The sequence below is a fragment of the Neocloeon triangulifer genome, unplaced genomic scaffold, assembly GCF_031216515.1.
Source record: "Neocloeon triangulifer isolate White Clay Creek 2 clone unplaced genomic scaffold, ASM3121651v1 ptg000013l, whole genome shotgun sequence".
NCBI lineage: Eukaryota > Metazoa > Arthropoda > Insecta > Ephemeroptera > Baetidae > Neocloeon > Neocloeon triangulifer.
Genome location: NW_026775555.1, coordinates 2,883,281 through 2,906,629, shown reverse-complemented (window position 1 = coordinate 2,906,629; position 23,349 = coordinate 2,883,281). Strand labels below are relative to the sequence as shown.

The window sequence follows — 23,349 nt, the reverse complement described above, 5'->3', positions numbered from 1 at the left end:
ATTTCAACACATTTCCAACTCAAATGCAAATATGCTAACAATAAGGTTTTCGGATAAGTAAAAATAATTTAATTTGTATATTAACCAGATTTTATTATGAAAACCTGCAGATGTGAAATGCATTTATGAAACAAAATAATTCATGTATGGTACAAAAATCTATTCACTAATAATTTCAACTTTGGAATAGTTTAAAGAAGACTTCTCAATGTAAATATGTGATGAACTTTCTTCAAAGTTAAGTAACAATACAATTGATAATTTCATTTGGATGCTTTTTGGTTAAGCCTTATTATAAAGGCTGTACTGAAAGGCCCTCTGTAGGCCACGGTGGAGTTTCTCAGGTTGTGACGTCACGCAAAGGCGGCAGTAGTAAACAGGAGGCTTTCTCTTTTTCTTACGAGCAGAAAGAAACTTGCGGCGGAGTGGCAGGTTAGTAGCACCTGAGAGGGCTCGGAGCACATCTGCCGTGAGGAAGCGATGCACCGACTTTTGCACACCTGAAAAACGGATACAGCGTGAGAGCGCAAGAAATATTTTTTTTATAAGGATTTGTGTTTCCTCGTGAAGTGGTGCCGAACAGTGACCGTATCATTGATAATTTTTGCAAACGCGTGTTAAATGCATTTCGGCCTTTTCACTTGACTTTAGAAGAAAAGACCAAAATGCGGCGGTCATCGAGCAGTTTAGTGCTTTTTGTGATACTGGCGGTGTTTGCGACACCCACATTCCAGCAACAAGGTGAGTGACCACGCGACCAGCCAACCTTATTTTTGATATTTGTGCTTTTTTCCTTGTTAATCCGCTCAGGTAGAGCTCTTAAGAAACAGACACATTTTGAGCTCGGCGATGGTATGTGAAAGAGAAAATAATCCGGCACGATTGCATATGACGAGCGCAGGTTTTGTGGCCTTTATGAAGAGAGGGGCGAAATGTCAAATCTAATATTCAAGGCACGATCAAAAAGTACCCTTTTCCTATCGAGTGTGAGCGATAAAATTAGATGGATTTTATTTCACAAAGAGTATACATTTCTGGAAAAAAAATTTTTTTTTATATTAAGTCTATAAAAGCATGGAAAATAAGACATTTGTTTATAACCTTAAGACTCATTATTGACATTGATAGACAATTGAAATTGCAAATAATTGCAAAAAAATGGCTCCTATTGTTGTAAAAACTTGAGTTGACTGTGCCAAAATAAGAGTATTTTTTTTTCAAAACAAATTGAAGAATATCTTTTTTTTCCCATTATTTTTTATTCGTGCAATCAATATTCAATTAGTGAAAAATCTATTTAAAATAAAAGAAATTGTTGGGCCAAACTGGCAAGAATTAAATTTAAATTTTGGGATCAAAACGACCGTATCTGCCTCCGTTGAATTTTATAATTTAATATGAATTCAATGTAAAAAATAATATTTTTAAAACGAATTTGAACGCATTAATAATTTATTTCCGCATGGCAGTAAAATTGATTCAAGTGAATGCTTCTCAGCTTGCAAAACACAAAAGTTTGTGCATTCGAGAACTGCCCAATAAGCGGTGTTTGCTCAACATCCGGCACTATAGCTCAATCAATACAATAGGTATGTGCTGATGCAATTCACGAGAATTCCCTAGCCATGTAACATCCAGCGGTGAGGAAATAAAACTTATTTAAAGGGAGTCTTTATGAGCCAATTGGGGTACGTTGGACTAAGCTCATTACGCACTCAAAAGAAAAAACTAATTGCTAAAAAGAAAAAATTTTTGTATCGAAAATTATTGATTCTGAAAAAAATTATTTTTACTTTTTTTGGAATAATTTTTTATTCTACTTATTTGATAAACAGTTTAATTAATTATAAATATAAGCATAATTTTTGTTAACCTTTTTCTTCCGTAAGATTAAAAATAAGGAATTACTTACAAATTATAATATGCTTCCTGTATTTCTCACGCGATAAATGAATGAAAATAAAATTTAATACAATAAAACTGGAAAAGTGAGGTGCAGTAATTACAAGTTGCATAATTATTGCCCACGGACACGCTTTGTTTGCTCGCAATCCGGCATCTAGTTGTGAACGCATTATAAAAGCTCTCTGCGGCCACCTTTCCCCAAAGGCCTATACACTTCTCAAATAAGCGCAACGCACGTGTATGAAATAAATTTCTCTCCGGCGTGCCCGACATCGGAAGCGATTGGCACAGGCTGTAAACGCGCGCGCTCATATTAATACAAATTATCACAGCCGGCCGGGCACACACTTGATTTAAAGAGAGCAACGAGAGTTTCTAAAGCACAGTGAGATCTAATTGTGTGTGGAGAAGCTTCTACAAGTAGGTACAATTTGAAGCGTAATTACAAATCGTGATCCGGCAAATATGCTTGAATGACGGGCACAGCGATAATTTATCCGCTCCGATTTAAATCAAACCTCTCACTTAATTTTGATTTTCACCTCTGTAGAAAATACACATCCAAGTTCCCCACCAATTATTTAGCGATATTTAAAAATAAAATTTATTTAAAATGAATAATAAAATTAAAAAAATCGATTCCATCAATAATTCAGCTTTTTCATTATGACCGCAAGTGGGATGTCCTTGACACGCGGCTCTGATTGTGAGTCGACGCTTGACGATGGAAAGTAAAAACTGGATGTATTTGACGTGAAGATGCTGCGAGGAAGAAAGTAGGCAAACAAGCCTGCGGATGAGTGTCTCGCTCGAGAGATGAATTGGCTTGTTCGCGCCGCACCAAAAACGTAGAAATATAAAAATACGGTCCCAAAATGTGATGTTGAATGCAAACGTTTTTCTCCAACTTTCAATTGAAATATTTCAAGCGAGCTGCAGTCATGGGAAAATTTCCGAGAAAATAAAAGCAACACCAGGGAAAGCAAGGACCTTGGATTTTCGAGGTACAAATAATAGAAATAATGATATACCTATCGTAATCGCTGCGGCTCAAGAGCTCCAATTATATGTCCAATAAGAAAAAAACGAAAGAGAAAAAAGCACCGTTTTTTCAATTTATTTAGTGATCTTTCTCTGTTCATCTTTTCTTGCTTCGGATGTTTTATGCAAAAGCGAAACAAAACAACTTTTCGCCTGGATTAACATGACTCTTTAAAAAGACTGCATCCTCACGACTGCATTTCAGCTTGGTTGCTTCTGAATAAGTTGATCGCTTTTTATCTTTTTTATCCACATCATTGCTACCGGTGCGCATTTTTAATTTTATTTCCATAACAATGAAGTAGAAAGTTATGCACGTGTATAACAATAAAAGTCTGAAAGCGAAATCCGATCTGGAGTGCGTGAAATCATTAATGAAACTGCAGTCGAGCCTCGGGTGTTTGGGCGCGATAATTAGACCGCTCTCTTATTTGGCTAGTGCGAGGTCGAATTTTCCTCATCAGTGGCCAGCGTGGATCACGAAAAAATGCAATAGTTTGCAAGCCGCGGCCCAGTTTCTCTCTTTGTTTTGATCCGAGTAATTCAAAAAGCCAGCAAATGACCCTGGCTGTGGTAAATGCCGAGACTTATGCTCGCGCGCAACACGTTATTTCTCCTCGAGAACGGAAACGGCGCCAAGTAAAATAATATGCTACAGGAAGGAAGGAAGGTCTAAAAGGTCGCGTTTCTCTTGAAATTCACCTCATTAGCATAAACCTAACAATGCAATCTTTAACCAAAAACTAGAGGAAACCTTCATTATTTTCTTTCCTATTTTACTATTTACCAGTTTTAAAAGTTTTTAGAGGCTAAATGAGAAATACCTTTAATTGAACGTAAGATGAGAAGCAGCAGCTGCTTGACCAGCAACACTGCTGCCCACGTAAGAGCCCAAGTGCGAAATTGGAGAGTTTACTCGCATCTCCATGATGATGCGCATGATGTCGGCATCCTCTTCATTTGCCACAAGTTTTTCAGGTGAATCGGGCTGTTTTTCCACTTGCTCTTCGGTTTCGACTTGATCAAGCGCTTCCTTAAGCGTATCCCCGAGCGCCTCCTCAAGGAGTTTTGCACAGTTTCTGGTTTCATTTTCAGCCATCCACTCTTCCAAGCTCTCGTTATCACTGATGTGAAAATCCAAATCGAAGCCATCTTCATTACCCTCTTCAGTCGGCTCAGTCGTCGCCACGAGTTGTTCAGGATTGCTATTTTTACAAAGAAATTAAAGGAAAAAATAATATTATATTTAAATACAAACCCAATATGAGGATTAATGGGATTAGATGGGAATCCGATTTTTGGCTCAAAAGTGGCTGGCACCCTGTTGTGCTCCACATGATATGGAGTGGCCACCAAAGGGTCAATCAGAGAGTATGGAATGTGACTCGTGGGGCCGATCAAGTGGTTTGACTTGTGGAAATGCAAGTGGAGGTTATAGAAGCTGCCCCTGTAATTTTTAATTTAATAATTGACTGGAGGAATAAATTTGAAGACTTAAAAATACCCCCGGAGGTTTGTGTCTGTGGTGTCATGTTCGAGTAGACGGGCCACACCCTCGATGGGGATCAGTTGCAAAATGTAGCTGCCGGGCTCCAGTTCCGTCAGCTCGCTAAAAACATGGTGCAAAGTGGCCGCTCGGAAGTTGATGTGCATTCCACGAGATTTGCACTCTTGCTTCAGCGCCTTCATTCTCATTTTCTGCACCTGAATTACTTGCAGTGTCTTGGCATCCACGCGCACTGAAATCCAATTATTGATTATTTATTTAATACAATATATAAATAATTTATATAATAATAAAAAAAATTAATTGACACATTATTTTCCAAAACAGCCTTGCCATAAATATTTAAAAAGAAGTGGGTGGTCACATAGTTTGTTATTTTTTTGATGTAAAAAAATATGCAATTAAAGAGACTGGTCGCACCTCTGCATAGCATTGATCCTTTGCGCAGCGACAAGGCCATCCACTCTCGAGAAACTTCGCTGATCGTCGTGCACTGAGCGCCGTATTCGGGCTGCTCCTCTAACTTCACAGAGAAATGCAAATAATTTTTCTCATCGCTGCCACTTTTGATCTACAAAATAATAATCATGTTTTGCTTCATTATTTAAAAACAGAAGCAAGTTATTACTTCATAGGCGTGGTAACTAGACCTTACTACAAGGTTAATTGGGCGGACACTGTGTCCGCGTTCTTCGATGCTGTACAATCCGTAAACAATATTTGCATTTGGTGGTGGCATTAAGGGGAAATCTTCCTCCTGTGCATTCTGAATTTCTTCATCATCCGATGCTTCTTCTTCTTCTTCTCCTTTGTCTTTCTCTTTCTCTTTGTTCAGCTCAATTTCATCAAGGTTTGAAAAGCTACAGAGAAGTTTTTAAATGCAAAAAATATATATTTTGTGTGCTTGTCATACTTATAAGCTTTGATGTCACTTGCTGCAAAAAGTTCTCTGACCGCTCTTTTGCAAGCCCAAACCTTTTTGTCGTAAGTGGTCATTTCCAATGGAGGGAGAGCCTTGTCCAAAAAGACCACTTTCTTCTGAGAGCCATCAGGCACTGATTAAATTATATTTATTAAATTTAAAACTGCTTTTTATGCAAGAACTTACAGTCAAGCATCTTGACTATGACGGGAATGTCCCTTCTAGTTGCCGAGTTTTGCAGACTGTATGGATGAATATCCACCAGAAGCTCCATGACGCTCGAGCAAGTCACAATTTCAGCTTCAGTCTCGGCGCCAAAGTATAAAGCGTTTGGATCACAGCTAACTGCAAATTTAAAGTTTCAATTTGTTTTACATTTTCTGCACAAATGAATAAATTACTTGGAGTTTTGTAAATGCACGGTCCATCCTGTTTTCTGGCCTTGTACCCCAAGGAGTTGTCCGAGGGCACCAGAAACTCCATTTCTTCAGCCATTCTCTCCAAAGAGAGTCCCTTGTAGAATTTGCACTCTGTATCAGTAAATGGAACCTGGCCCTGCATTTGGATCGCATTAATATTTACATTAACTGCAGAATTTACAAGGATATTTTACAAGGGCCATCAGCATCCTGCTAGGCTTGAAACCAAAGTTTTTGAGTGTTAACTTGTTCATGTCGATGACAGAGTGCAAATGGTAAAAGGCTTCATACTCGAGAGGAGTTGATTGTTGCCGATGCTATTAGGAAAAATAAGAATATGACAAAATGAATAATAATTAGGAACACATTAACTTACAAAGAGTGAGCGCTCAATGTAATTGATGAGGCCTGGCAGCACTCTTTCGTAATCAATGGGCCTCGAGTATTTTGCCTGATTCTGGCAAAAGGAGAGGTAATCTCTTTGCTCACTGTGCACAACCCTACAAAGGGTCTGTTGGGAATAGAAAAAAAATGAATATTTCTTATGTATAAACAAACTTGGGTTAAAAATTACTTGAAAAATAGCATCTTTTTCAGCATCACGAGAATTCAGTCCTTTGTACTTGGCCTTCAGTCTGAGGTACATTTTTTGCTTGCCAGCTGACAAGATTGAACAGCGTGGCAGCTCCTTTAAAGCTAGCTCTGCGGCACTTTTCACAGGTTGAATTTCATCATTCAAATATCTTTTTAGATAGGAATGGAACTCGAAAGTCTCCTGTAAAATTTAAGAATCAATAATTTGAAAAGAAAAAAGAATTCTAACCCTCTTTTGCTCAAGTGCCCTGTAGAATAGCTGGTATTTAGAGGCGCTGTACTTTTGGTCGTTGTCGAATTCATCTTTGTATCCAGCAAAGGTGAAGTTTCGCTTCAATCTCTTAGGTTTTGGTTCCAAACCGAGCTCATTGTCCTTGAGGTTAGAATGCGAAATGACGATGGTCTCCACATTCGGAAGCGAATCCGTCACGTTCATTTCCTCCGACAATTTGTAATTTTTACGCACTCTTGCGATTTGTTGTCTAAAAAAAAAAATTAATCAACAAATATTGCAGAAATTAAAAATATGCAGTGACAAACCTTCCAGAGTTATTTTCAAAGAGGATTGCGTCTAATTCGTCGAAGGGGACGGTGACCGGAACCACACGTCTTTTTGGCACAGACGAATCCATAATGATGCGTATGTAGATATCGCAAAATTATGGGAGACAAGCTGCTGAGATTTGAAAGCAAGACGATTAATATTTTCGAATTTAGAAGAAAAAAGCAACGAAAAGTTGACGGGCGTTTAAAATTTCCTTTCAGTCAAAGTTGACGAAAAGTTCCCAACTTAATTCATACATATTCTCACCTAATTTGCCTCCATTCGTCTGCTTGTTTTCTCTTTGATCTAGAGAAAGATTCAAACGTGACAATCTTAAGTTTAAAATTCGCAACGGACGCGAAAATTGAAACGAAAACTAATGAAAAACGATGAAAGATGAAAGCACGCCGCGAACGCAGTGCCAAAAATGAAAGACGCGCAGACAAAAACGGCTAAAGCGAATTCCGCACACGAGCAAACAAGAACGGGGTTGCAGGGCAGGAATTTTCTTGCACGACTTTGTTTTTACTCTTCCACTCACTGCCTCCCAACTCCCTCCCTCCAACAAGTTGGTGGCGAAAAAGACAGACAGAGCCGTGAGAGGGGAGGGGGAGTGGGACGGGGTTGATTTGGTAAGTGTTCTATTTTTGAGGCTGATGGCTGATTTCTGAGTGATGATTGAGTGGATAATGATCATGTTTATGTTCATTCGCGACTCAAATGACTTAATTTAATGACTGATTTAATACTTTTTCTGGAATCTGGACATCCTGAGAGGTAAAAAACGACGAAACATCTCAAAAACTTTTGTTTTTCCTTTAAGCACGGAACGTTTTAAAACTACAAACTCTCATCAAAGGTCAGCAAATCACTTTTTATTTTTAATTTTATACTTAAAAATTGTCCGTTCCTGCTAGGGAAGCTTGCAACTGTTCAACCGCAAGTGTCATAAAATATTATTTATTATGAAAAATTTATTTCTTTGTCTGCAAACAAAAAGCATGGGATTTAATTTTATTACGCAGTCCGGCTATCACTTTACACTTCCTTGTTGCAAACTCCAGTGGCGAGAGATCGAGCGCGAGAAGAAATGAGAAAATTCTCACTCGTTTTTCGCACGCTCAATTGCGTTGCCTGGTAAAACTTTCAAAATTGCAGTTTTATCGACGAGACACGGGTGCTCTCTTTATTGCTCAAATTATCCTGCACATTTGGCAAGAGAACTACTTAATCTATCTCGTATTATAAAAAGACAGGTTGTGCTGAAATTAGTTCTCACAATGATATGCATGTAAAACACACACCAATTTCGTAAAATCAGATGTTTGTTTACCTCATTTAATTATTCTCACTATAAATTTTTTATATAATATTATTTATATAAATTTATTCAAAAGTTAACTTTAGTTAAAATAAAATATCATATAAAATTTGATCTGATATTAAATCAATTTGTTATTTATTAAATTTATATTTATTTTAATTACATTTTTTAAATAAAAAATCAAATTATTATTATTATTATTATTGATGTTAAATAAAATTTCATTTTTATTATTGTTATGGAAATTTAAACTTTTATTTTTGAATTGAAATTAGGCATGAAGAGTAAAATTTAAAATAATGAATATTAAATAAAGTTAAAATATATAGGAGTACGGACGAGAAAAGTGAAATTTTATAAAATTTTACATTTTAATTAGGAAATGATTTTTCTTTTTAAATAACACGAATTTTTCTGCAATTTCGTAATTTATTTTTCAAGTGAATTTTAATATACACTTTTATCTGAAATTGTATCGAGAAGCTTGAACAATTTATGTAAATTTTGTACGTAGGTGGGCACTGCGTGTTATTTATTTTTAGAGGTCGTTGCTATTGAATTTGAAGAGCATGAATTGTTTGATTTTACGGCATTGAATTCTTCCTTCCCGTCTTTATTCTCTCTTCTAGTCGCGCATTTTCACTTTTCGAGTTGTTCCTCAAGCGCGGCATCGCGGCCCACTTCGCCCACTTTCCTCTGCGCGCCGATAAAACTAAAAGATGAATTATTCCTCTTCTTATCTCTATTTATTGCTCCTTATTTTTTACTGCCACAAGTCACAATTGACCGGCAATGAAGAAATGGTAATTTTTCTTTCTCGAACGCTTGGCTGGGAAAGAAACTTTAAGCAAATAGAAGGTCACGGCCGACTTTCGGTGCGGATTCGCGGTGCATTCAAATTACACTATCAAGCCATATCGTCGGCACCGGAACTTTAATTTAATATGGCAGGAGCTGAAAAGTAAGCGAGATGCACTTTCCACGACGGCGAGTGAATTTTAATTCAAACGCAGGCGGATCTTGATTTGCATAAAATGTCACTTTTTGCACTGCTCAAGGGTTTGAACAAGGCCAAAGAAAATTGTCCACCTACTTGTGGGTTTTATTTTTTCATAATTCACTCAATCTTGGCATAAATCAAGGGATTTCAATCCAACCGCGACCTTATTTTGCATCATTTTTTTCTTTTATTTAAATTATTTCAATAAAATGTGGCAAAATGAAAGTTTTATTTAAAATTTAATTTCTTTCATCTTGTTTAATATAAATTTACATGGGAGGGATAATTTGAAAAAAGGTTTCTATGAATTAACAAGGATCTTCACTGTAAATAAAACTTCTCAAAATTTTCCCATAAGATCAATGTAAATTTGTGATGTCAACTGACCTATCGATTTAATTTTTTCATCTTAATTGGGGTGATATTGAACGTGATTTGGTGAAATTATTATCAATTTTGGTCGAGCCAATTTTGAAAACTAAATTATTTTAGAAAATTCCCTTAAGAAAAAACAATTTTAAATTTTAAAACTTCAGTTATTCCAATTTTCTAATTAATGCTTATGTAGAAAAAATTGAAATCAAAATTAATCAGGCCGTATTTTTGCAAAAGCACTTCTTTAAAATATTACAAAAAACCTTAGAAAATTAACCATTAAGTTTTTGCTCTTGATTCCTTTCAATTTTAACCATTTTTTTCAATTCTTTCTTTGATGCTTATTACTATTTACGATTCTTTTGGCCCATTTTGGCCTCAATCTATCCTATAATTTATTTTTGGCCTGTGAAATTCCAAACACCACCTTCTGCTTTTACTTTCCCGTCTGATTTATTATTATTGAAATTATCCGATAAATCAAAAGCAATTTAACAATTATTTTCGACTGCACGCTGCGATCAGTGACCCCGCAAGTGTTTTTTCTTCTTTCATTTTTATTTCCTTCGCTTTCGACCGCTCCTAATATGGTAGATTGCCAATTACTGTTTTTTCGTTTCACTGACGCGCCTGCGGAGGTGTTCATCGCCTCTGCTAAACACAATGTCGAGAAGACGAGCAAACGTCTTCGCCAATAACTCGAGGCGCACTGACGAGAACAATCGGCGTGACTCACTCATGACATTCGCACGCACACAATAGCAAAAAGGAACCGTCTGCGAACCAAATTAATCGTCCAAGCAATTAATTTCTGGCAGTTTTAAATTTTAAATTTGAATCAATTAAAAATGTGTTCATTAATTTTGTAAATTTAGCTTCCATTCCAATCTAAAATTATTTCAATTAAAATATTTGCAAACGTTCATCTCATTACGAAATATTAATTTAAGTTTTTAATAATAAAGAACAATCACTGCGGCGGATGGGGTAATTTTAATCTTTCAATTTTAAGCAAATTTCTTTACTATTTCCAAGCAATTCAATACATTGGCGAGCATTTAAAATGATAAAAATTGAGGTAATTATTAAACAATTTATGCTTTTTCAATTATCTTTCATTTAATTAAATGAATAATTTTTAGAAAAGTTTTAAAATATCTTATTTAATGCGTAGCCAATTTTTATGCTTTGGGAGAGAAATCCTGCAACAAATTCTTCTTTACATTTAGTTTATGTTCATTTATTGTTAATTTTGGTGAAAATTATTAATCCAGTTAAATTATGTCCCGTTTAAATAGCTTTAATTGTTTAATAACTCCATTCTTTTTCTTTGGTAACAATTTGGGAAAATAAACAACAAATAATAATTTAATTCACAATATTTCACTTATAGACGAAAGAAAATAAATATTAAATTAACCAAATATATTCCAATGCCAATAATCCAGCTGCGGTTTATAGGATTAGAAAAAGTTCGTCCTCAAAAGGCACAGGATGGAAAGTTTCGTTTTTATACAATAAAATAATAATCTCCATCCACAAGTTCCGAGATTATTCTTTTTTTTTAATGGTTGAGTGCGAAAACCGCAGAAGGCGCGCGCCTCATTAGCCTGTCGAGAGAAGCAGGAAACCGCCGCATTTGGCAAGAGGAAGTGAGCCGACTTTTTGGATATATGAATTTTTTGAAAGTGCATAATTGATCAATATATCCGCGAATTTCTCCCACATTGACGCGTGCTTCCTGTTTTTATACTTTTATATTTGTCGGTAAACAAAATAATTACGCCTTTCGTGATTCACGAGGTGACAGAAGGAGGCGGTCCATTGTTTTAAGAAAGCCAAGATCAAGGCGTGGGTCGATTTTCCAGCACTTAAGCTGCACCCAAAATGCGCAAAAAAGGAAATATGGGCGCAGAGAGAATTTTTATTAATATACGTGCGAAAGTTCTACAATTTTATAAAAAAGTGATTTTCAGTTGGGCATTCTGTAGAAAGGCCGATGCTAAGATTATTGAACGAGATGCATTTGTTGGGTGTGTTGAATTGAATTTTATTACAATTCACCTTCTCGCGTCTCATTAGCAGCTTTTCTCTCTCGTGTGCATGACACTGCGGAAAGCAAAAGCAGGCTTTTACTTTCGTCCGTGAGAGGAACGTGGTCGATTCCAATGCTGCTGGAATGCACCGCAGAAACGCCTTTATCCGTTAATTTGTCGCGCGTTGGATAAAAATGTGATTACGAAAGACGAAGAAAGTCGATAACTCGTGAGATGGGCGACACGGCAAGTTGCATACCTTTGGCTGAACAAAAAGACCAATCAACGGAATAAAATACAGCTAAAATATTCAGTTATTTTCAACGAGATAAATCAACATGTTCTTACTGTCAAATAAAAACGTGCTCACTCAGAACTCTCGTTTCCATAATTACGTCATTTTAATTTTTGGGATTGTGAATAAGACTCTAAATCTTTGTACATTTTATACTTTTTGCGGTTTCCACTCTTCCAACAAGATCAACGCAAATATTGAAGTTCCGTCTACGACGCAATTTTACCTTAACAAACTTCAAACATTGTATTTAAAATTTCTGATTTTTTTTACATATTATCCAGTCAATTTAGGATAACTTTTAAAATGAATAAAATTTGAACAATACAATTTTACTCAAAAAATTAAAAATTCATGCATTGTGATAAAATTGTTTTTTGTTATAAAGCTAATTATTGTTATTATTGTTGTTTATTTGTCCAAATTCTTTACATTGCTTACATTCAATTATTGAAAAGAAAGGAATCGTCGTTGGACAAAATGGCAAAAATTTTGCTAAAGATCAAAAAGACTCCATCTGCCGCCAGTAGAATATTTTTAATGAATTAAAATTGAAACCTATTGTAATTTTACACCAAAAATTCATGCATTATATCCTTAACGTGCTTATTGCTGCCTTCTAAAAAAATTTAACTATTATGACGCAAAATTTGATATTATTATTATTGAGGCTGAAGATAATTTAATTTTTAATTTAAAACATCTGAAAACATAACAACGCACTGATTATTAACAACAAAAACGAGTTATTTTGTAAGTATGCGTTTATATATAAAAAGATTAAGAGCAACACTCACAAAAGAAAGCTTTTTATATATTATATTATACCTCGTCGCGTTACGAAATACTCATGCACGGTACTTTAACATTTCAACAACTCGCCTCTCCGCGCTGACACTCCCGGTGTAAGCTCCTAAAACACTTCTTGTGTAATTGAGTCGTCGCGCAGAACAAAAATAAAAATAAATAAATAAGCAATGAAATGCAGTTTATGAAGGAACGCCCGACCTGTTTTTGCTGCAATGATAAAATAATTGAATTTTATATTAAAATCTTGAAAATAAATTTTTAATATTTGAGTAATATTTAGTATATGGAATCGTTGGACAAAACGGCACCACTGCTAGCAACAATTTTGCTAAAACTTCCGAGAACAAAAAGACTTCATCTGTTGCAGTGAGCATATTTTTTTTTAATTAAAGTTCTTTTTTTTTATTTATAATAATTTCTCTCAAAATAATGGATTTTGCTCTGATAATTTCCATTATAGCGTTATTAAATTTCAAATATGCATCTACGAGAAAAAGCAACCGACAAAAAACTCCTTCGTCATTATCACCAGCAGAAAGTGTGCATCAATGCAATTATCTGAACAAATAGTCCATTCAGAGCAGACAAAAAAGAGATCAGCATTTTTTACACCTATCATTCATTTACTTACGGTTTTCATAACAAAATGCGTCCTTGTCAAAATTAAAAAGATGAGAGAAAGTGCTCTCTCGCTGATTGAACTTCTTACTTTTTCGGCACCAACTGACACAACGTCTCGTGTCGTTCGCGGACCGACCAGCTGACCTTAAAATGCAAAGTCAGTTATGCTTTCAGCTCTTGTACTTTTTTGTTTGCCCTGTGCCTAATGAGGAACGCGTTTTATGCACTGTTAAGTGAGTGATGAGCCGCCGGCCGGACAAAATTAAGAGTGACCTCGATTTGCTGCGCCGTCTGTTTTCGTACATTTCACTCTCTAATTCGAAAGAGCGCTGCAGTTTGTGAATGAATGAAAAAAAATTTCTCGGCAAGCCTTACATGGTTGATAAGAGGCCATCGGCAAACAAATTAGTCGCACTCGCATGTCTCTGAAAATGAAAAATTGAGCGTAAACCTTGTTATTTTCAACTTCTCAAGGTTCACCATTATAAAATTTTCTTTATTAATTCGGTGAAACTTGGAAATTACATTTGCCATAGCTAAATGCATCATTTGTGAGGAATTAGTCACACGTCTTTTGAGAGTAGTTTTGTATCCTTAAGAAGTGACAGATGGGAAATCAGAAGGTTAAAACTCAGAATTTTTATCATTCTGAAAATCTACGTAAGAAATTTTCCTCTTATTAGTGTTTCCTCCACAATCATGCAAAATGATTCATATTTTCTCTTTGAATTCAAAGAGTTGCTAAAAATAAAATCAGAGCAATATAAAATATATGAAAGTCGCCAAGCTTGTTTTCAGAGATGAGATTGCTTGGTAATTTTACTGATTGCGAGAGAGGCAAATTATTCAGGCGAAGTCTTTCTTAAACTCTCTCTCAGCAGGGAGGAGATTGTCTCTCGATTTGCTCCATTTGATTGGGATGCTTGCTTAGTTAATTGAGCAGCCGAGTATGTATAAATTTCGAGATTTGCGCCATAAGTATTCATGAAAGTAATGCAAATTGCGTTATCGAGAATATAATTAACGCGGCAAATTATTCGGTCACGAGAACGCGTTGCATGGCAGAGCGGAATTTGCTGAACGCATGCATGCAATTCTACAAACCATTGTCCCATTCAATGAAGAGCGACCTTGGCGCGAATTGATGCTCGGGGATCACCGCACGTCGAAACCGGTATTGTCTATTTCGTTCCCATAAAAGAGCTCTAGGAGAAATGCCAATTACTGCTAATTGCAAATAGAACAATATATATAAAATAATGAATAGTTACACACAGAGAACTCAGTGCCTATTTGACCCAGCCGTTCTGGGTCTAACTGCCGCACTTTGCCTAACAGGCAAACTGGGGCAATCAGACCCACCTCGGGCTCGGCCGCTCGTTCTGGTCACGTGACCTGCCGCATTTTGCCTCCGAAGGGCAAAGTGGGGCAATCAGACCCACCTCGGGCTCGGCCGCTTCGTTGTGGTCACGTGACCTGCCGCATTTTGCCTGACGGGCAAAGTGGGGCAATCAGACCCATCTTGGGCTCCGCTGCTTTGCTATTGTCACGTGAGCGTCTCTGCCCTGCGGAAAACGATGTAATATTTAAATTGGATAAAATTATTATTTATAATAATTTATAAATATAATATAATATATTTATTATTATTTATTTATATAACAATTTATAAGTTAATCTTTTGGCAAATAATTGAACCATGTCGTAAAAGTTGAATATATTTCTCACTTCAGTATCATTAGATCAGGGCCAAGCTAAAGTCTCTCGGATAAAAAAATTTTTATTTTTAATTTGCCGGTATAATTCAGTCACAAGATTATTCTAGCTTTTTATTATTTTTCTCTGATTTCTATTTTTAGTGTATCTTAATATAAAAAATAAAGTCAAAAATAAATTTTGACAATCAGAATTTTGCAACATGAATTAGTTTAGCCGTGATACTTCATAAATAAAATAATTTAATGATCCTAAATTTAGCTCAATTTAAAGTTTCCTACAATTTGATCTTGAAAGAAAAAATACTTTTAATAATATACTGCACATAAATTTAATTAATTGAAATGATAAATTAAAAAAATTAAAAAAAAATCAAACAAATTAATCGTAGAGTAAATGTGTATATATTCTTTTTCTGATAAAATAATATAATTTTTCGTGGTTCTTGATATATGAATTGGCTTTGTAGATTTTTATACTTTAAGTCAGAACGACTAAAATGGACTATTTTTTTTCATTAGAATAGAAAAATTTTCAAATAAACGTTTTTGAAAATTGTTGCAAATTGGAATTTTAATAATTTAAATTACATTAATGTGCAGTTTATTATTAAAAGTATTTTCTTTTTAATATGAAGTTGCAGGAAATTTGAAAATGAGCCAAATTTAGGATCATGAAATTATTTTCATTTATTAAGTACCACAGCAAAATTAAATCAGCAAAAATCTGACTGTGAAAATATATTTTTGTGAAGACTTTTAATTTTTTATAAAAGATACACAAACAAAAAATTCAGAGATAAATAATGAGAGGCTTTTGGATAATCTTGTGGCTGAAGACTGAAGATGCCAGCAAACTAAAAACTAACATTTTTGATCACATGATACCAAAGTGGGAAAATTATTGTTCTTTTACGAAAATGGTTATGTAATAAATAAATTTATTATAATTATAATTAATAATTTTCGAAAAAATTTATTATTTATTAATTTATAAATTAAACTTTTGGCGAATAATTGAATTTAATCTTTAATAATAAAGAGTAGATTACAAAATTATAGATTAAATGTTTTCCAATTAAAATTTATAATTATTATAAATTTATTTATTACATAACCGTTTCGTAAAAGAAGAATAAATTTCCCACTGCAGTATCATGAGATCGGGGCCTTCTAGGATAAAAAATATTTATTATTAGTTTGCTGGTATCTTCAGTCTTCAGTCAAAAGATTATCCAAGCTTTTCATTATTTATCTCTGAATTTTTAGTTAGTGAATCATTTATAAAAATTTAAAGTCTTCACAAATATATATTTTCACAATCAGATTTTTGCTGCGATTTAGTTTTGCCGTGATACTTCATGAAGATAATTTCGTGATCCTAAATTTGCCTCATTTTAAAATTTCCGCCAACTTCATATTAAAAAGAAAATACTTTTAATAATAAACTGCACATTAATGTAATTTAAATTATTAAAATTCTAATTAGCAACAATTTTCAAAAACGTTTATTTGAAAATTTTTCTATTCTAATGATAAAAAATAGTCCATCATGGTCGTTCTAACTTAAAGTATAAAAATCTACAAAGCCAATTCATATATCAAGAACCACGAAAAATTATATTATTTTATCAGAAAAAGAATATTAAGCAATTACTCTACGATTAATTTGTTTGATTTTATTTTAATTTTTTTAATTTATCATTTCAATTAATTAAATTTATGTGCAGTATATTATTAAAAGTATTTTTTCTTTCAAGATCAAATTGTAGGAAACTTTAAATTGAGCTAAATTTAGGATCATTAAATTATTTTATTTATGAAGTATCACGGCTAAACTAATTCATGTTGCAAAATTCTGATTGTCAAAATTTATTTTTGACTTTATTTTTTATATTAAGATACACTAAAAATAGAAATCAGAGAAAAATAATAAAAAGCTAGAATAATCTTGTGACTGAATTATACCGGCAAATTAAAAATAAAAATTTTTTTATCCGAGAGACTTTAGCTTGGCCCTGATCTAATGATACTGAAGTGAGAAATATATTCAACTTTTACGACATGGTTCAATTATTTGCCAAAAGATTAACTTATAAATTGTTATATAAATAAATAATAATAAATATATTATATTATATTTATAAATTATTATAAATAATAATTTTATCCAATTTAAATATTACATCGTTTTCCGCAGGGCAGAGACGCTCACGTGACAATAGCAAAGCAGCGGAGCCCAAGATGGGTCTGATTGCCCCACTTTGCCCGTCAGGCAAAATGCGGCAGGTCACGTGACCACAACGAAGCGGCCGAGCCCGAGGTGGGTCTGATTGCCCCACTTTGCCCTTCGGAGGCAAAATGCGGCAGGTCACGTGACCAGAACGAGCGGCCGAGCCCGAGGTGGGTCTGATTGCCCCAGTTTGCCTGTTAGGCAAAGTGCGGCAGTTAGACCCAGAACGGCTGGGTCAAATAGGCACTGAGTTCTCTGCGTGTACGCAACCTGAAGAATGGCGTCTCACGGGCAACTTGCAATCAGATCAAATTAAGGACAATTTCTTATAATTATCTGTTTATTTAAATACTATTCAGTCAACAATGTTTCTTTAAAGAAGCCTTGAAGATTATTTTTCAATCCTCAATTCTTCAGACATCAGTGAATTCAAAAAGATTATGCAATAAGTTTGTAGTTAAAAAATGCTTAGGGAGAGTATTTAGCAAAAAATTGGCCTGATTTGTTTGTTGATGGTAATTTTTTTGTCTCTACATTAGCATATGTATTGGTTTGTCGATGTCATTTCTCAGGAAAAAATTATAAGAAAAATTGAATTTATTGAACTGAATTTTTTAAATTTAACATTGTTCTTATGGGAATTTTCTATAATTATTTTTTTTTTCTCAAAATGGGTCAGATCAAAATTGATAAAAATTTCAGCAAATCACGTTCATATCAACCGAATTAAAATAAAAAAATAAAATCATTAGGTCAATTTACTTATAAAAATTTACATTGATCTTATAGAAAAAGATTGAGAAGTTTTATTTACAGTGCAGATTTCAGAAGCTCCTCGTTATAAAAATGGAAATTTTAAAGGTATTTACAGAAGATTATTTAAAAATTATTAGAATCTCTAAATTTATTACTGCTCATTTACTCCTTTTATTGATACAGCCAAATCAAGTCTTTAAATAACACACGTTGTATAAATCCGTATTAATTAAAAAATATATATATTTTGAATAAATTACAACAAAAGCTTAAATTTCCAATTCTTTGTCACTAATTAGGAAAAATAGCTCCTATTGTTCTTAATTTGACTTTTATCAATCAATAAGAAATCCATTAATTCACTATGGATTTTTTCCAACAGCATTTTAAAGCTTAAGCGCCTGAAGAAAATAAGTTTATTCCACTCTTGAACTATCTCAACTTGGAACACGTTGAATTGTAATCAAATGCATAACCTATTAAAAGCGTGAGACCAGCGTCTAATTATGTTTAATATGGTTTGTAGACAGATTATACGATTTTTATAGCGGCCGAACCTTTCTCGCTCGCAGCGAAATGTCTTTCCAATGACCTACTGCCAGATAACCGAAAACACACGCCGGTAATTGCATATGAATTGTGTGTGCAGTTACTTTTTTACGGCACGCTCGTGTCTCTCTCCCCTTCCGAAACGTTGAAAAAACATCATGCAGCGCTTCTGATGTGACCTTTCCAGAGAATATACAAACCTTAAAAAGCCGCGATAGAGGAGCGTGTGTGTTATTAAGTAAAACTTATGAAACGAGCGGCTGATTGTTCCTGGGGATTGAATATAAATGAGCCGCGCTTGCCTAACTAACAATCGTGAAATAATAATCATATTCCGCTACCAAATTAAATGGTAAAAGTTTAAGAAAAATCGATTTCCGTAAAACTTTGTTTTAAATTAAGCAAATAATGCACTTTCTACACAAGGTTGCCTTTTTTACTGGCAATAAAATCTTTATATTAATTCACTATCGACGGCCTTTGACCCTGTTAGCAAGTTTATTGGAGTAATCAACATTCGCAAAAAGGTCGAATTTTTTAATGAGGAGAAAATTAGTGGTGATTTGCATTCCGTAAATGCGGCGCATATCAAACGAATTTGTGCTCATCATTGGAAAATAATTTTACGCTGGAGACATTTACAAATAAATGGCCTTTTAGATTTAGCTGTTGTGAAGAAAGTTGTTTGTCAATATTCTGCCGTAGGATGGTCAAGTTTATTGCATAGCGCGTTGCATAGTGAGTCGCGGCTGTGGCGAAAAACGTTGAAATTAATATGATGGCCTCAAGACGCGGCAATTATTGTGCGATTCACGTTCGGTTTGGGTGACGTAATTGTAAATAACAATTTATTCCTCGCAAATATAGGGAAAGACCCGAAATGAGTCACTTCCAATGAGAAGGTCTTTGCAAATCTATTGTGCTTTCTCTTTCGCAAAAAATGTAAATTTAATACAAATTTGATATACTATCAACCTATTAAATTTCCTATTTTTTTAAAACAACTTTATGAATTGGATATTCATTTATTTAAATTTGAGGCTTAATTAAAAAGTGCTAAAAAGTATGATAAACACAAAAATATTTATCCAACATTTTCTCATAATTACTTAGGACTTTTTTTTATTTAATTAAGAGATATTTACATTTCAATTATAGAACGAAATCAAGAACTTATCTTGTCTGCTAATATGACTGAATTCACACGTCGCTCAACAATGAGAAGGAATTCAATCGCAACGAGAAATGATCGAGAGTGAAAGGGAAACTCGGCAGCTCTATATGTATCGAGAGCTGCGCTCGATCTGCAATCTCGCAGAGACTTGAATGATTCGTGTGTTCACAACAGTCCCAAGTAGGCCACGGCGTGATCGCCTTTACATATAGCGGTGTACAAATTATAATACCTCTAAAATCTTCATTCTATGGCGTTGGTGAGCTCATCTCTCTCATTAGCTTTACTCAAGCGGACCAACATTGTCTTACGCAATTCAAAAGCGTTTTGACCTGGAATTTTCTCCAAAGTTATAAAATAAAGCAAACAGAAGCGTTAATACAAACCAAAAAGAGCGTTTAAGTAGTTTATTTTCAACGTCACTCGCACTTTTTTAACAAAGGAGTTGAAGTTGAAAAAAAACTGGACAAAGCAGCTATTGTAGGTAGAAGAGTTGATTTATTCATCAGCAGGTATTACATAATGTATGCCATTGAGAAGAGATCTAAAGTTGATTCCCTCCATTGAATGCACGTAAATTATGGTAACTAATGGTCGTTTTAGCCAAGCTAGAGATGACGTTAATTTTTACTCACGTAACCAGGATGTCACGCTCGCCGAGGCGAAGAAGAAAAACCATCTCGCGCTTGCTGCATGAGTGTGACATTTTACGTGCACAAAGAGCGTGAAATAAAACGTCGCTTAATCTCAAAAGCAACCTCGGTTACTGTTACCTCTATTCAAAATTTAAATAGTAATGTTGGCCCAGGATTTAAGCCGTGAATCGGACAATTAACGGAAGTGGAGCTTTTGTCACTGCGGAGTGACTGACCGCTTAAAAAATTTAAACCATGACAGACCAAAAGAATTAGAATTAACAAAAATTTTTTATAGCGATTATATTATTTATTAAATTTTTTTTTCTTTGTTTCAGGCCAACCGATTTTCTTTGGAAGTCCGGCTGCGTTTCAATACCAGCAGACGTTCCCTTCGTCCAACTTCGCTCCGAACGCAGCACCCTCGGCTTTCATCCCGTTCCAATCGCGGCAGTCGAGCACCTCGCACACACGCGACTTCTTCGGACAGGAAGTTCTGCCACCCAATGTCTTCCAGCCGTCCAGCCACTTCAACACCTACCAACCGCAAGACCGGCTGGCGTCGCAGCAGCGCGGTAATTTTTTCCAGCCGACGCAACAGCAGCAGCGCCGACCGCCGCCGTCCGCGCCGTCCGCCGTGTCCGAGGTGAGCTTCACGCAAAACAGGGCGCGCTTCGAGACGCCGACGGGACGCAAACTCAGTTCCCAGACGGACACCTCGTTCAACAGCTTTCCCCGCGCGCCCGAAATCCCGCAACCCGTCGAGGAGAACATCTACGAGGCGCACGATTTTCACCCCACCCGAAGCCGATACCAAACGACGGAGCGTCCGAGCACTACCTCGAAGCAGCCGTCCGGCTTGCGCCGCTTCAAACCCGGCACCAGGTCTCAGCCCGGATCGAAAAACAACGTCCTGACTGTGCCGAAGGGCGCCCCCGTCGATGGCACCTCCACCCCTATTCCGTCCAGGGTGCGAAATTCGGGAGATTCAAGCAGGGGTAAATACCGCGGTGGTATTCCTCAGCGTTACAAGACGCGACCCTCTGCCGTCGACGAGCCACCCTTTGAGGTTGAACAACCCTCGAGCACTCGACCACCCTTTGACTTTACAAGGCGCTTCCAACCCACCATCCCTGTGCACTCAACCACCTCTGAAATCGTCCCGTCGATTGAATATGAGGTCTCTGGTGTCCCCGAGACTGATTTTTCAGCGCCTTCGGGCCCTTCAGGTCCCTCTGGGCCGTCAGGGCCTTCAGCGTTTGAGGAAAATCACGGTCCTGCTACCTCGCCCGAATATGCCCAGTACGATTACGAGTCTGCAGATGTGAGTGGGCCTCAGAAAAATGATACCTACGAGGTAATCACGATGAAACCTCGCCTGCCTGCAGAGGCTGAAGAGAATTTCAAGAGTTTCGTGGACAGCGTGCTGATCGACTCCTCCCCTCCCCCTGCAAAGGAAGAAGAGCAGGAATCGGTGACCGAAGCTTCTGGCACTGGCGTGTCCGTGTCCGTGCACACCGCCGTCTCCACCGAGCCAAAAGTGACCACCCCTATTCCGGAAGTGGTCGAGGTGCAGAGCAAGGCCAACAACTTGGAAGCTCCTCCCACCGGAGAACCGGAGGTCAGCGTGACCAATTCGACCGAGAGCTGGGTGGTCGTCGCGTCGGTGCAGACGAGCCGGAGCGTGTCCGGCGCCCGTTTCATCCCCTTCCACACGGGAATCAAGCAGGACGAGAAAGTCCTGCCCTCCCTGCAGACGAGCAAACTCGAGTCCACGACGGTCTCCTCCACCACCACCTCAACCACCGAGATGACGCGCCCCATCAGTGAAGAGCCGACGTCCTCTTCAACCACAACAACCACCACCGAAGCGTCCGAGCAACCCTTGTTCGAAAGGAAATTCTCGCCGGCCCCGAGACCACAAAAGAGCAAGGCGCGCATCCCCCAGAGCATTCTGGAAAGCATCCAGTTTGACGACCTTGGCCCTAGTCTGCTGCCACCAGGGTTCAAACCCCGCCAAGGTCAAAGCAGCTTCCGCAATCGCCCGATTACGACGACCGAAGGACCCTCTTCCTCAGAAGCGCCTCCTAGTTCAACCACAACAACTACCACTGAAAAACCTGCCATAATTAAATTTGACTCCATCGATCCGGCTCTCCTGCCCCCTGGCTTCAAAATTGACCCCAACAGCGCACCCCCTAGCGAGGAGGTCGAGTCGACCACGCGCCGCTCGACCGGCTTCAAGCCCAAGAGCAAGCAGAACGCCACCGCCACATCTCTGAGGCCCTTTGGCGGCAAAAGCCTGAACGGCACAACCAAGGACAACGACCTGGTCACCAAGCAGAAGAGCGACGACCTCTTGTCCGCCCTGCTGCCCCCTGGTTTCAACAAGGGCAGCGCGGCCAAGATCAGCGAGGACGTGCCAGCTTTCCTTTTGCCCCCCGGATTCAAACCAGTGGAGGCCTCGAGCGAATCGCCAGTTCTGCTCGCTGATATTCTCAGCAAGGCCAAGCCGGCCGACGTGGCCTCTCTGCTGCCCCCGGGTTTTAAACCCGAAACGTCCACGGCCAGTCCGACGACAAAATCGCACTTGCCGCACCTGCCGAAACCGGGCTCGGGAACAAGAAAACCGTTCGGCAGCTTCAGATTTACTAGTCCCAAGCCTGACGGTGAAGAAGCAGGCGGCGATGACCATCATAATGGGGAGTCCGGTCTGTCCTCACCCAAGATTCACAAGGGATGGCCTACCAGGTAAAAAAAAATGATGTTTTAAACAATAAAAATTGAAAAATTTGTAGGTAGATTTTTAGGTAAATTAAAAAAGTTATTTATATTTTTTTAATCTTTATCAAAATATTTAATATTAATTTAAATCTTTACTTACATATTTAATA

At 36.8% G+C, this 23,349-nt stretch overlaps 2 protein-coding genes across 3 annotated transcripts in view; one reads left to right on the top strand and one right to left on the bottom strand.

Annotated features, from left to right (window-relative positions):
- Positions 1-95: 95 nt before the first annotated feature.
- LOC132198726 (uncharacterized) lies at positions 96-7,641 on the bottom strand. Of its 2 annotated transcripts, none has more exons than XM_059622915.1 (15): positions 7,200-7,641; positions 6,929-7,061; positions 6,618-6,870; positions 6,369-6,569; positions 6,171-6,305; positions 5,989-6,111; positions 5,777-5,930; positions 5,562-5,720; positions 5,367-5,508; positions 5,082-5,313; positions 4,874-5,024; positions 4,451-4,685; positions 4,205-4,393; positions 3,771-4,151; positions 96-500 (listed from the first exon to the last, which is right to left on the bottom strand). In XM_059622915.1, exons 2-14 carry the CDS (start codon positions 7,018-7,020, stop codon positions 3,773-3,775), a joined length of 2,445 nt encoding a protein of 814 aa, XP_059478898.1. In that variant the 5' UTR covers positions 7,021-7,061; positions 7,200-7,641; the 3' UTR covers positions 96-500; positions 3,771-3,772. The 2 variants fall into 2 exon arrangements, with proteins under 2 accessions (XP_059478898.1, XP_059478897.1); XM_059622914.1 differs by having other exon boundaries at positions 6,929-7,064; positions 7,200-7,639.
- The window catches only part of LOC132198725 (mucin-2-like), a 30,168-nt gene continuing 7,231 nt past the window's right edge, over positions 413-23,349 (top strand). Inside the window, exons 1-2 of the mRNA XM_059622912.1 lie at positions 413-741; positions 20,794-23,206. Coding sequence (XP_059478895.1) covers positions 666-741; positions 20,794-23,206 — 2,489 coding nt within the window. The 5' untranslated portion in view covers positions 413-665. The remainder of the gene's footprint in view (positions 742-20,793; positions 23,207-23,349) is intronic.

Excerpts from the sequence above, each read along its gene's own strand:
- LOC132198726 (XM_059622915.1), bottom strand. The coding sequence starts at position 7,020 with ATGGATTCGTCTGTGCCAAAAAGACGTGTGGTTCCGGTCACCGTCCCC. Across the intron at positions 6,112-6,170 it reads ACATTGAGCGCTCACTCTTT|CATCGGCAACAATCAACTCC; the intron begins GTAAGTTAATGT and ends TTTTCCTAATAG. Across the intron at positions 4,686-4,873 it reads AGGATCAATGCTATGCAGAG|TGCGCGTGGATGCCAAGACA; the intron begins GTGCGACCAGTC and ends ATTGGATTTCAG.